Source organism: Spinacia oleracea, chromosome 1 (genome assembly GCF_020520425.1).
Source record: "Spinacia oleracea cultivar Varoflay chromosome 1, BTI_SOV_V1, whole genome shotgun sequence".
NCBI lineage: Eukaryota > Viridiplantae > Streptophyta > Magnoliopsida > Caryophyllales > Amaranthaceae > Spinacia > Spinacia oleracea.
This window is the reverse complement of record NC_079487.1, coordinates 129,748,965-129,762,437: the sequence shown is the minus strand read 5'-3', so window position 1 is coordinate 129,762,437 and position 13,473 is coordinate 129,748,965. Positions and strand designations below refer to the sequence as shown.

The following is a 13,473-nucleotide window of genomic DNA, read 5'->3' as shown; positions in this document are numbered from 1 at the left end:
TTTATTACAAGTAACGAATAGTAAATGGGGTAAAGGAATAATGTAGAATGCTAAGGTTGTTAAGTGCTGTAATTTTAGGCCCCCCTAGGTACAAGATTAGTGGGATAAGGAGCCGAGGCATTTAATCCTTATCCCTATCCCTCATAAATTGCCAATTCCTTATAAACAAACAATGGAAAGTATAGGGATAAGAAATCCTTATCCCTCCTCTTTATCCCTCTAAACAAACTAGCCGTACTAGTACAAAATAGTAATTTTACATTCACTTTCTCAACCCTCTAATTGCAAAAGGCTCATTTGTTGAGCTTTTGGAGAATTAACTTTTTCACCCAAAAACTCTCTTTCAAACATCTCATAACCAAACACTCCCAAGTAGCTTTTTGAAAAAGTCAAACCTATAATTCACCTCAAAAAACTCTTTTTGCCTCAAACCCCTCATAACCAAACACCCCCAATTCGTTAACAGTGCCCCCAAATGCCTAGATATCACTACAAGAAATGAACTAATTTCCGACCGCCAAAAGTGGTTGGTAAAACAAGAAATACGGTCAGTAAACTATTTAGCGACCGCCAACGGTCGTAAAAGCCCGGTCAGTATTCTCCTGGACGGTAATTTGGGAAACTCCGACTGGAAAGCGGTCGATAAATTTTACCGTCTGAAATATCGACTGCTTAGTAGTTGTTATTTTACCAACCGCTTAAGTAGTCGCAAAATTAGCGACCGCCTAGACAGCCGATAATTTAGCGACTGTCTTAGCAGTCGCTAATTTAGCGACCGCCTTGACGGTCGCTAAATTAGCGGCCGACATGCGGTCGTTAATTTAGCGACTACCAAAGGTCGTCGCTAAATTACCGACTGCATGTCGGTCGGTAAATTGAGTTAACGCAACAAAAAAAACATTGGACCCAGCTACTTTTTTCATAGCCGAATACGAAGTACATTATATAGGTATAAAAAATTTCCCAATTTAATACTAAAATATATTATGACATAATTCACTTGCAATGTAAAGTAATAAAAGGAACTTTTATTATGACACAATTCACTTGAATTACAATTACAAAGATGAGTAAGAATAATTCTAAAAAAAATCGATCTAAAACTAAACATAAACCTCAGACTATGTATGCTTGAAGTTATTTCCTTCCAACTTCTTCCCAAATTTATCAAATCAACGGTTCTTGGTATCAACAAATGTCGAGATTAAATCCCTGCAAGTTCACGTTTTAACATACATATTAGATCGTTAAAAAAGTTAAAAAATAACATAAATACAATTTTATGTCCAACTATAAAATTCAACAGCCTAAACAAAAAAATCAAATATATTTTTAAAAAAAAATATTATCACTAAATTCCTTGAAAATGCCCTGCACTATTGCAATTCAAATAAATAAATAAATAATCAAAAAGTACAAAGCTTACCTTATTGTGAAAACACATAGATCTATTCTCCTTCTTCACCTCCAAGTAATTCTCTGTCAGATCTTCTCTTTAGAGCTTTGTTCTTCAATGCTTAACTCCATCATATCGAAGATCTACTCAAATTCTTCACCTACATAAAAATTCAGCACACACAAACTCATCAGATTTAAAATTCAAACACAAAAATATAAAAAGAGAAAAAATCAAATCACTGAAGTTAATTAAATAAAAGAATTGACATTGAAAAAAAAATAGAAACGGAAGTCGTTAATGCTTGCAATATCAATTTTAATGAGTGACGAAAAAAAAGACGAGAGAGGAGAGATTGAGGGACGTTGAAGAGAGATGAGTGACAGAAGAAAAAAAGAAAGATGAGAGAGAGATTGAGGGAGGTTGAAGAGAGAGAAAGAGAAGGGGAGATGAGGGAAGTTGAAGAGAGAGAAAGAAAATAGGGAGGGATACGGCGTACAAACGTGGGTAGAGATTAGGAGGAGTTTCTTAGGGTTTCTAGCTAGGAAAATCTTTTTAAAAATAAATAAATACTCTTGGCGGTCGGTAAAAGCGGTCGGTAATTTAACGACTGTATAAAATACGGTCGGTAATTTAACGACCAACTAAAACACAGTCGATAAATTATTCAAATAGGCGGTTGGTAAAATTTTAAATTTAATTCGGAAATAGTCGGGTTTTTATCGACTGCTATTTAGTCGTAACACATGGGAGAGCAGACGTTAATTTATCGACTGCTTTAGAAGCGGTCGGTAAATTTAAAAAATAACGACTGCTTCTAAATCGGTCGGTAAATTAACGACTGCTTCTAAATCGGTCGGTAAATTATGTTTTACCAACTACTTTTATGGCGGTCGGTAAATTTAGTTGGTAATCAAGCGATTTCTTGTAGTGTATGGTAATGGTACTGATGTGATGCGATGCCGCGAGAGAGTCCGCGTGCCTTAAATCAATCAATTAATCATGGATCTCGCATAATCTTTCTCTCTATATCACTCTAGCTCCTTTTTTTTCCAATCTCCCTCTCACCAGTCACACGTGCTAAACTATTTTAATAATTTCTTCGTTATTTTAACTTTTCAAACATATGCCGAAATATAGGGCCGTTTTTTGGAATTTGGAGGTCATGTTCTTTTCTTTAATGTAAAGGTCTTTTTCTTAATAAAATGATTAGTAACACAAAAAAAAATGTACATATTGGGAGTCGATCCTACAACCCATGATTAAGAGAATTGTACCATTGATCCACAAACAAATAAAGTGTCATCTATTTGCACGATTTACTATATAACCAATAATAGGGATATGTGAATTAACTCTAATTTTTTTTTACCCCCCAAAATTTGGGCTCTATGCTGGAGGTCCTATTAGACCTCCTCATTGGCGGCATTGACGAAACATTAGAGTATAGATACCTTTTTTGAAGGAAATATTTAGTGATTTTATATCTTATTCCTCTACTAAAAAACAAAAATTAAAATTTGAACGAAGATTGCTGATTATTTTGTTAGAGTCCGTCCAACTATCCACTAGGTGAAAAATAATTTCTTATCATCCCCCTCTCGTTCAAGTTAACTAGGCTTTTACATGAGTTGTGACTTGGTGGACATGCATGTGATCTACTCCGTATATAACTAACACCACCTAGACCTAAACCCGATTTGATTACTAGACGAAAATAATAATAATTTACCTGAGACTATAGTTTAACTTTTTAAAATATTTTTTTTTGTATTTTTTTTAACTTAACAAATTATAAACATACTTCCCCAATTTGTATTTATTTATATTTAATTTTTTTGTTAGAGCGGAAAATATATAAAAAAACCATATTTTAATTACTTTTTTTAAAAAAGATTTTCATAATTTAGGAAAAATCTTTTATAGCCTTAGGGTTTAATTTCAAAGATCTGACTAATAATTTATGCACAAAATTCTCCTTAGGTCATTATCAATCGTCCCCACAATAAATACCACAGCCTCCTTTTCATTTTCTCACACTCTTGCTTCCCAAGCAAACCTCCCAACTCCATTTTCTCTCTCCTCTCCCCTGTTTTTCTCTCTCCTTAAACCCCAATTATGAATTCTCTCAACTCTAATCAAAATTAGGGTTTTGATTTTCGTTCTCAATGTCTCAGTAAAAACACCCCAAAATCCTCCACTGTTGATAAAAACCTCTGTTTTTTAAGATTTTCTTTCCATCAATGTCGAAGTTTGTGAACTCGTTCGCTTTACTCGACGACGAAGAAGGCGACAACGTCGACATTCTCGTCGATCGCCTAGTCAAGAAGGTCGGTGATTCGTTGATGCATGTGAAAAATGAGACTGAATCTTCGGATTTAGGTAATTTTCTTGTTTATTTTTCGTTTGCGAAATATTTAGGGCTAAATTTTGCTTTAATTTTCGGTTTGCATTGTGCCTTTTGTTGTTTAGTTTATTCGGTTCAATGTATTTTTCTTAATGTTTTGACAATTTTCTTATTTTATTTCTGTTGGATTATTCTAGTGTTGAAATTTGTGGTTTAAAAGATTATTATATTTGTTATGAATCATGCGTTGGATTCTAAGCAGTACAATTGCACTTTTAGCATTAAATGAGATGTTTTTCATATACTGTGTATTTTTTTTGTAGCCTTTTCATTTGATGTTCTTGCTGGAGTTTATTTGTTGGGTTTAGACTTAGAATTGCGCGGAGTATATAGTCAACCTTCAGAACTGACCCGACTCGAATTACTGTACTCGAATTCGAATAATTTGTCTTTGTCTAAAATTAATCTTTCTTTGACATGATAACAAGTTGCATTTACGGATGTACCATTACATTGAATTCATCGTTGTTTACTGTTCTTTTAACATGTGTGTATATTTTGTATTTCATGATTATAGATTTTATGTTTAATGTTATGACTTGTGAGATTTGTTAGGTATTTGATAATTACTGATACATTTTTTCCCTGCTGTTTGTTGATTTGAATTAGTTCGCAATAATAGCGGTGGTAAAAAAGGAGGCCGGAGTGGTAGGGGTGAAAGCCGTGGGGATGGAGATGGAAGTGGTTGGGATGATTTTCAGGGTGGTGATGACCATAGAAAGAACTATAGTGGAGATTCTTATGTAAGTGGGTATGGAATTGGAGATGGCAAAAGTCATGGTCGGGGCCAAGGCCATGGGAAGAGCTTTGGCGGTGAGAATGGGGAGTGTAATGTCAATGAGGCTGCTGGAGATGGTAAAACTCAAACTCTAGATGATGATGCTGGTTGGCAGGATGTATCAAAGAGTCATGGGAAGGGATATGATAATCATAACAGCAATGGGAACCGGAGCTTTGATGGTGAGAGGAAGGGTTATGGGGATCAAGTTCAAGGTAATGGACAGAAGAGATTCAGAAATGGAAACCAGGGTTTTGGTGGTGAGAGAAGAGGTTATGAGAATCAAAATCAAGATAATAGTGCTTCTGATGGGCGGATGCGATACAGAAATGGAAACCAGGGTCTTGGTGGTGAGAGGAGAGGTAATGAGAATCAAGGTCAAGATAATGATGCTACTGATGGGAGGAGGAGATACAGGAATGGAAGGCAGAGCTTTGAGGGTGAGAGGAGAGGTTACGAGGATCAGGTTAAAGATAGTAATGCCAATTCTGAACAGAAAAGCAGGAAAGTGGAGGTAAATGAAGGAAATCAATTCAGAGGTGAAGTGAGGAACTACAGAAATAGAAATCGGAATGATGGTGGTGAGAAGAGAGATTATGGTGGAAGCAGGGGAAAAAAAGGTAGCCTTGAGTACAGAAGGACTGGTAGTGGTGAATTGAATGAGAATGACAATGCTGGTGATGGGCAAGATGTCAAAGCTGACCTTGTCAATGGTTCTGGATGGTAAGTTGCAAAGTTCTATGCAGTCCTTTCTCATTATGTATTTTATCATGTTGCTTGGCTTTGAAGGTTTATCTGTTAATGTGTTCAGAGTTATGGAGTATTTTTCATCTGTTTCTGTTGTGAACATATTTCTGTTGCTATTGCAGAAATTTGTTTATTGGTTTTTCAGTGTTCTGTTTGTTATTTGCCTCAACTCATAGGCCATAGGTTTTGAATAATAAGGTCATAATTTCCACAATGGCCGTGAGTCATGGTAGCTTTACATATGTTTGCACCAAGTATACAATTTTATTCTATGAATTAGTTGGATTATGGTTTGGTGTTCTATTGGAGTCTATGTGGTCTGTGTGTATGCCACAATGCTCAAGACAACAAATGATGTATCTTCAATACCTGATTGTTTGAGGGAGGTAGATTTAATAATCGAGAATAAATATCTACTTTAACTTAAATAAAGCAAGGGCTGGTCGTGACGACTGAAAGATTTAGCAGGAAGCACATCATTTGTGCTGATGGACATGCTGGTTTTCATTCCTGTTATGTTTTGTTGAGAGAGAGTGCAAAAGTCATACATCTTAAATGTGTGGTTAACTCACCTAAAAGATTGATTGAGGTCCTTAAAGGTAGGAAAAAACTTTGGTGAAAAACCAAAACGTTAGTGCATATATTTGACTCCAGTGTATGCAAGTAGTGTTGTATCTCGTGCTCCTATGAAAGTGGGATTTTTTATTTCCTTATTCTTCAGTGCTTGTTTTCTTTGTAAAGAGGAGTTATGCTCTGCTCTGAATTGACATCTTTTGGTTTTTTACTGTTTTAATGATTAAGCAGGGATACTGAAATAGTCTTAGAAGTTTCAAAATCTGCTGAAACTGAAGTTCACAACACTTCTGATGAGGTCACTGAAGATATTAGAGACCTAAAGGTGGAGACAGAAGAGCAGAAAGTAAAGAACGAATTGGAACAGAAAAAGAAAGAGGAAGCAAAGAAGGTACTTCATCTGTTACCTCCTCAGTAAGATAATATGCCATTTTTCTTTGGTTTAAAGACTAATCAACTTTTTCCCGTCACACTTGCTGTTATTTAGGAAGCTGCACTCATGACTCTAGATGAATATGAAAAACTGCTCTCAGAGAAGAAGCAGGCACTGAATTCCCAGAAGACGGAAGTGAGGACAGTGTCTGTTGACAAGGAATTTGAAGGAATGCAACTGATTGAGAAAAAGCCAGTTGACACTGAGGAACTATGGGTTAGTTCAATTAATATTTCTAAGCTTTGGTATCAACGTGTAAAATTCAGTCTTTTCATAATTTTTATATGCTTTGCCAGGTATCTGCTAAGGACAAGCGGAAGATGAAAGATGGTGTCAAGAGTGAAGTCGATAATAGTGATACCAAGCTGGTGAGTCTGAAGTGGACTGTGTTAGTTTTCATGCAAAACTTGTACTAGAATGGATTGAATAAGATCTTTAAAAGTTTGTTTATTGAAATTGTATTCCAGGAATCTGAGGAGGAAAAGCTGAAGAAGGATGGAAGCCTTGAGAAGAAGGAAAAAGGCCGTAAAGTAGTGGTATGTACTCTTATAAGTTATTCAGTCAAGGTTCTTAGTTAGGTTGATTGTACTGAAATGGTGTGAATCTATTCTTGCGCAGGCTGTCAAGGTAGATGAAATCTTCAAACCAGTTTCCCTTCGACGGAATGTTGGTGGAGGGGGGCGAGGTCGTGGTGACCAAGGTGGGTTCAGTGACCAGACCAAAAATGGTGATGCTCCTGGTCGGACAAGTGCTCCTGTTCGTGCACCTCCACAAAGGCGACTGCGCATTCCAACTGACAAAGATTTTCCTGTCCTAGCTGCTAATCCTCCTGCTTCTGTTATAGCCCTGTAGAACACTCAGACATAGTTTTTGCTTTACTAGCTGCTACTAGTACTACTAGTACTACCTATTAAGATAGAAACAATTAGTCTTGTGTAGCTGGAAATCTAAAATCTCTTAGGATTGGTAACAATTTGTGTGCTGATACTCTTGTTTAAGTTGTTTGGGGTACACATTCTCCTACAGTTGGAAGTTTTGGTTACTGATCAGATGACGTTTGCTCAACACCCCGTTAATTATGTACCAAGTAATACAATTTTGCTTCGCTTTCATCTTGTGTGTGTGACTTCCTTGAACAAATGAACTATTCAACTTTGATATGTTTTCGCAAATGATCATCTTTCATTATTTTCTTCTTTTTTTTTTTGACAGCCAAACAATCAATATTTTCTTCCCCTGCTGCATTGTTTTTGTAGTATACTCCGTAATCGTAAAGTTCATTGTGTTTGGATGCCATTCACGTCAAAGGAAATGTTAATATAATGAGTAATACTTGTATAATTTATTAATAATAATCAAATTTGGTAAATGAAAAATGTGAACGTGTTTTGAAATAAAAAGAATATTACTCCCTCCGTCCCGGAATACTTGACCTGTTTTCCTTATCGGGCCGTCCCTTAATACTTGACCTGTTTCTAAAAATGAAAATATTCTAACAATATTATATTATTTCTCACTCCACCCCTATTAATCCACCTACCCCTACTCCATACAAAAAATAATTAAAAATTCAACCCCTACTCTCCCCCAACCCCACCTCTTAACCCACCTCCCACTAACTACATTAAAATAATACCCCACTATCAACTATTACATGTTAAATTAAATAAGTCAATTCAAATTCCTTAAACTCTGTGCCGGTCAAACCGGTTCGAGTATTCCGGGACGGAGGGAGTATCATTCATCGCAATGTGCATAATCAGAAATAAATTATGGCCGAAGAGTTGAAAGCACAGTACTAAAAGAGAACGAAACAAAGGGTTTAATTGGTCATATTCTTTGGCTAATACTCCACTCCGTAATAGAGTGTTCGTATATATTGGAATTTATTATAACAAATGGATTTTGCTCATTTTAAAAACGATAAGGGCCCAGTCTTTACTTATCTTGATAATATCGCACGGCTAAAGTGATAAGTGAAGGACCAAATCTTTATTTATCTTGATAATATCTTCTGATATGCTAATCAAGAAGATATTATCAATGTTTTAATAAATCGATTTGCAGGTACAAGAGTAACAAGAATAGTCGTAAGGAAATTCTCTACCACGCAACATACTTAGAGGGATGATTTGCTTGCAATCCATTCAAAAAAGTGTTAGTTGCATGTATTTATGTTTGTTTTTGTTTTTAGAAAAATTTGACATTAATAATCTCAACTTTCACCCATTTTCTCAAAATAATCCTAACTTAAAATTATTTTAGAATAATCCTTATTTCCGAAATATCATTTTTCAACATATTACAGACCTAAAACGGATTATTGTAGGCAAGAAAAAGAAAGTTTTGATTATTTTGAGAAAGTCCCCTCAAAAGTTGGGATTATTTTGGAATAATACACAGTTGAGATTATTTTGAGAAGATGGGTGAAAGTTGGGATTATTCATCCAACAGTTCAGTTTACATAGATTTCATCCAACAGTTCCCTAAACTCCTCAGGAATTGCTCTCTCCCTCCAACTCCTTTTCTTTACGGTTTCGAACCCCTAGAATTTCCACCCTATTTAAAGAATATTTCATCAATACAACGAGCACATCCACAAAGTGAAGCTTCAAAACTTACGGCAGGTAATTTCTTGTTTTTCTTGTAATGGGTTGGAAAGGATTCGATCAAAAAGCTCTTTTAACTAATCACTGTGATTCATCTTCATTCTTCACAAAAGCTTTTGGATCGAATACTAATTAATGTGTTAGAATAAACATCTGATATTAATTATTGGAGTATAGTTTTACAATTTACATAAGTACACTGGCAAGTTTTTGCTTTTGTTTGATGATGTTTTGATTATAGATCAGATGGACGAACAACGGTTGTTTCAAAAGATTAGTACTTTCAGAGAAGAGATTAAACATCATACTGCATTTGCGAATTCACCAAGTGTTGAAATATTTGGGGTTGATATATTACAAGAAAATTATAAGTCAAAATTGATTTTGCGAAAATTTTTGGTGTTGGAAAATTACAACATAGACTCTTCACTTAAACGGTTCAAAAAAGTATTTGATTGGAGAGCAACTCAACTTGAAGCTCTTGTGAGTGTGCATAAATTGAAACGAAAAGGGATTGAGATAAGAGGGGTTGATTGCTACAGTAGGCTAGGCCCGTATGGTATTTGACGGTTGCGGAGCTGATTAACCACCAAGATCTATCATCGGCCGAAGCCGAAGCCAACTATTAGGCTTTATTTGGTTGGGAGGAATTGGAAGGAAAAGAAAAGAAAGGAAAGGTAAAATAAGGTTTCTTGTATTTGGTACAAATAATTATATGGGAAGTGAGAGGAAATGAAAGGAATTGGAAGGAAAACTCCTTTACAAAATTTTCACTTTTCTTTCCTTCAAAACTGGAGGAATTCGGAAGGAAAGAGAAAATTAAAAGCTGTCATTTAGCTTTTCCTTCTCTTCCCTTCATTTCTTTCCCCTAAACCAAACACAGGAAAATAAAACCTATTTCTTTTCCTTTCTTTTCCCTTCCTTTCTTTTCTCTTCCTTTCCTTTACTAATAATGAACCAAATAGGGCCTTAGAGATTGCAATCCAAACATGTTTCAGTTTCTTTATTGTGGTTGATTGGACGGGTTCTTCTTTCGCTCAAAGGAAACAGTTTCGGAAATATTTTCAGTGGATCAACTCTCATTACCCGGTCTTCTTTGAAAACGAGGTATGAAACTTGATTAAGAATTCCTAATTGTTGTAGTTTAGATTGTAATTCATTGTGTTTTCTAATTTAACATTCCATTATCTTCTTGTCAAGCTTTATATTGGTGGAATTTTTGACGTCCCTATCATCATTGGAGCTAGAACCCAGAAGAAACAACGTGTATCTTTGGACCTTGCTGCCTCGCATCTTTTTAAGTGAGTATATTCCTGCTTTTTTAGTTATAACTTTTGCAAATTTTAGGCTTGTTCTTCTGAAAGTTTTAGTTTTATCTGCATGAACTGAATGGAACGGAACTGAATAAATAATAAATAATATACGAAGTATAATAGATCATACTTCCTTTGTAATTTTTTATTTTATTTTTTTATTTTTAAAAGTAAGGAGAAAAGTATCTTAGGAGCCCCTCCGCACGATGAGTTCTCCTAAATAATCACTATCTAAAATGGACAGTAAATGGGAGCTATTACAAGGTTCAATACCCATAGTGTCACTAACTAGATGCCCTACATTTGCTACCCAGTCTGCTGCTCGATTTGCTTCTCTGAAAACGTGCTTGATATTCCAAGTGTCGAAAAATTTGAGAATATCCTGGATGTCTTGAATAATATAATGGAGTTTCCAAGGGATGTTCCAAGTTCCTTTGACTGCGTTGATGACCAATAGGTTATCACCTTCAATATAGATGTTTTTGATGTTGAGGTTCTTTGCTTCTTTGAGGCCTTTGTGAAGGGCACAAGCTTCTGCCATAAAAGCTTGTGTAATTCCTAGGTTGTAAGTACGAATGCTGATAGCGGTGCCGTTATTGTCGCGAATGATAAACCCAGCCGCTGCTGATGAAGAATTACAAGAGCCGTCGAAGTTGAGTTTGAAGGTACCTTGAGGGGGAGGGTACCAACGAACTAGTACCGGAGGGTTGTGAGTGATATTTGTGTGGGTGTGTGAAGTGAGTGGGGTACCCTTAAGTTGATGCTGGTCAATATTTGTTCTTACCTGCCACTCTTTAAAATAAAAATTAGCTTTACAGAATACTCGAAGAGTGTTAAAATTGCAATTATTAAAAATGCAGTCATTCCTCTCTTTCCACAGCGTCCAAATGATGAATAGAAATTTGCAAAGAGTTTGTTGATACTTTCTCAAGTAATCAATAGTTTCAAAAAAGTCACAAAACGGAATAGAAAAATCTAGCCATTTTTTGGTATGATCGAGATTCCATATTTGTTTTGCGGTAGGACATTGGATGAAGAGGTGGTTTATGCTTTCGATATAGGTGTCGCAAAGCGGACAAACATTAAAAGGTAGGATTTTTCGTTGGAAAAGGATATCTCTAGTGGGAATACTATTATGGCAGATTTGCCATAGGAAAATCTGTATTTTAGGAGGGATGTCAAGACTCCAGATCCATCGATATTCCCAGCGAGCAAGGCCATCGGGTATATCATGAGCTATCCATGTTGCTGACTTGACTAAAAATTCACCTGAGGTCGTGGGTCCCCAGATTGGGGTGTCAATTATGTCAAGGGAAGGGATTGGGATTCCCTTAATTTTTTGAACCAACGAGAGAGGTAGAAACGTAAGAAGTTTGGGTAGGTCCCATTCTTTTGAAGGAAGAATGAAATCGGCCACCATCAGTTCTGTATCAACAATGTCTACACTTTTGTTGAGAGCAGTCAGTAGGCTTTTTTTTATCGCCCAGTTGTCCAACCAGAAGTTAATATCCTTCCCATTTCCTATTTTCCATCTAATTCCCTTCCTTAGGATATCCCGTTGTTTCAAAATATCTCGCCAAATCTGCGATTGTTGCGGGTTTGGTTTGCAATTGAAAAAAGACGTGTTTGATAGGTATTTTTTCCTAACAATAGAGGTCCACAGATTATTGTTGTCTTGAAGAATTTTCCAACCAAGTTTTGCTAGGAAAGCTTTATTTAGAGGCCTTGTTCTACGAAGTCCTAATCCACCTAGGGATTTAGGTTTACATATAGTATCCCAAGAAATGAGCGGGGTGGAGTTCGACTTGAAAGTTTGTTTCCAAAAGAAATTTCTATGTGCCGAATACACTTACTTCCTTTGTAATACACTTGTCTTTTCCGGCCGTATTTATTTAAAGTGTATCTCTTAAATAAATACGGAGGGAGTAGATAATAGATCATAGATAATATTCCGATAGTAGATACTACATAGTAGATAATAAATAATACTCCTTGCGTTAATTAATAAATAATAATAATAATTAATACTCCAATTTAATACTCCGTAATTAATAAATATAAATAATAATAATAATAGGTCGACGGCGGTGCAGGAGGTTCCCAGGTGGTGCGTCGGCGGCGGTGTAGGAGTTCGTCGGCGGTTTCCAGGTGTTTTCACGGGGTGTTTTGGTGCGATTTCCAGGGGGTTTTCAGGTGCTGTTTGGGTCTGTTTTGCAGGGTATTTCAGGGTGTTTTCCAGGGTGTTTTGCAGGGTTTTTCAACCGGTGTTTGGTGATCTGGTTTACGTGAATTCGCGGGCGACGATCTGGTTTGGTGGAGTTTCGAAGGAGGTTCTGTTACGTGGCTGGTGTGCGTTGTTTGGCAGGGTGTTGGCTGGGTGCAGGAGGTTCGTCGGCGGCTTGTTTGACGCCGGTAGGTAGTTTGGTGGTCTGCTTTGGCCGGCAGTTTTGTGTGGCAGTTTGTGTGGCATTTGTGTGGCATTTGTGTGGTTGTCGGTGGCTGGCTACGTGGTTGTCTTGTGCGGTTGTTTGTGTTGCTGTTTGTGTGGTTGTCGGTGGCAGGCTTCGTGGTTGGTGTACGATATTTGGCAGTTTGTTTGTCTGGTGATCTTGGTTGTTTCAGTGGTGTTTTGGTGTGGTTACTTGGTGTGGTTACTTTTTGGTTGAAGTGCTTTGCTATGGCTAGTTCCGTTGAGAGGTTTCATTGCCCTTTTGTGGGTCTTAGCGGGTGCCAGGATGGAGGTGGGCGTGGTCTGGTCAGGAGTTCTCTGATCACTCACTTACGGGATCGTCATTGTTGCAATGGTGTGCGGGATGTAACCCGTCATTCCCTTACTACCAATTTGCAGGTCTTTTCTACGGCTGAGGTGACCTTTCGTCGTATGGGAATTTGGCTATGTGCAGGTGTCGACATGGCAGTGGTTCTAGTACGGTTTTTGTGGACCCACCTGATTCTGGGGATGGTACTATTCGTTTTACTCTCTTCGGTATTCAAAAACCGCAAGCTCCTGTTTCCGAGTTGTCTACTTCTGATGCGCCTCGAGAACATCATTTTTCTTTTGATGTTGCTCTTCTAAACACTTTATGGTCTAAGCGGCTGCGTTCTGTGAAATCCATCCCTCTCAAATGTCGTTTGGGTTTTTCGCGAGTTCTGAAAGGGGCGCTTGATAAGGTGATTTGCAGACCAGATGACATTGCTTGTTGGGTTCAGTTGCTCG

The 13,473-nt window shown here is 36.9% G+C and overlaps 2 protein-coding genes and 1 long non-coding RNA gene across 16 annotated transcripts in view; 2 read left to right on the top strand and 1 right to left on the bottom strand.

Annotated features, from left to right (window-relative positions):
• Positions 1-1,008: 1,008 nt before the first annotated feature.
• On the bottom strand, positions 1,009-2,327 carry LOC130466218 (uncharacterized). Its single transcript, XR_008926228.1, has 2 exons — positions 1,427-2,327; positions 1,009-1,212 (listed from the first exon to the last, which is right to left on the bottom strand). It is a non-coding gene; the product is annotated as an uncharacterized lncRNA (long non-coding RNA).
• A 1,097-nt stretch (positions 2,328-3,424) lies between these two features.
• LOC110802343 (uncharacterized) lies at positions 3,425-7,446 on the top strand. 2 transcript variants are annotated; one of them, XM_022007799.2, is made up of 7 exons: positions 3,425-3,778; positions 4,413-5,304; positions 6,133-6,292; positions 6,389-6,550; positions 6,631-6,702; positions 6,802-6,870; positions 6,953-7,446. In XM_022007799.2, exons 1-7 carry the CDS (start codon positions 3,640-3,642, stop codon positions 7,184-7,186), a joined length of 1,728 nt encoding a protein of 575 aa, XP_021863491.1. In that variant the 5' UTR covers positions 3,425-3,639; the 3' UTR covers positions 7,187-7,446. The 2 variants fall into 2 exon arrangements, with proteins under 2 accessions (XP_021863491.1, XP_021863490.1); XM_022007798.2 differs by having other exon boundaries at positions 6,130-6,292.
• An 843-nt stretch (positions 7,447-8,289) lies between these two features.
• The window catches only part of LOC110802369 (uncharacterized), a 31,336-nt gene continuing 26,152 nt past the window's right edge, over positions 8,290-13,473 (top strand). For 4 of the 13 annotated variants that reach the window (XR_008920795.1, XM_056828201.1, XM_056828196.1 and 1 more), the window contains exons 1-4: positions 8,513-8,961; positions 9,942-10,050; positions 10,144-10,244; positions 12,350-12,449. Coding sequence is in view for 8 of the 13 variants with exons in the window: in XM_056828201.1 (XP_056684179.1) it covers positions 8,757-8,961; positions 9,942-10,050; positions 10,144-10,244; positions 12,350-12,449 (515 nt within the window). In the remaining 5 variants the exon portion in view is untranslated. Of the gene's footprint in view, positions 8,492-8,511; positions 8,962-9,184; positions 9,621-9,908; positions 10,051-10,143; positions 10,245-12,349; positions 12,450-13,473 lie in introns of those variants that run through there. The other 9 variants (XR_008920790.1, XM_056828202.1, XM_056828192.1 and 6 more) reach the window with 5 other exon arrangements.

Coding starts and splice junctions, on each gene's coding strand:
- LOC110802343 (XM_022007798.2), top strand. CDS start 3,640: ATGTCGAAGTTTGTGAACTCGTTCGCTTTACTCGACGACGAAGAAGGC. Junction 3,779..4,412: donor GACTGAATCTTCGGATTTAG/GTAATTTTCTTG, acceptor GATTTGAATTAG/TTCGCAATAATAGCGGTGGT. Junction 6,293..6,388: donor AGAAAGAGGAAGCAAAGAAG/GTACTTCATCTG, acceptor GCTGTTATTTAG/GAAGCTGCACTCATGACTCT.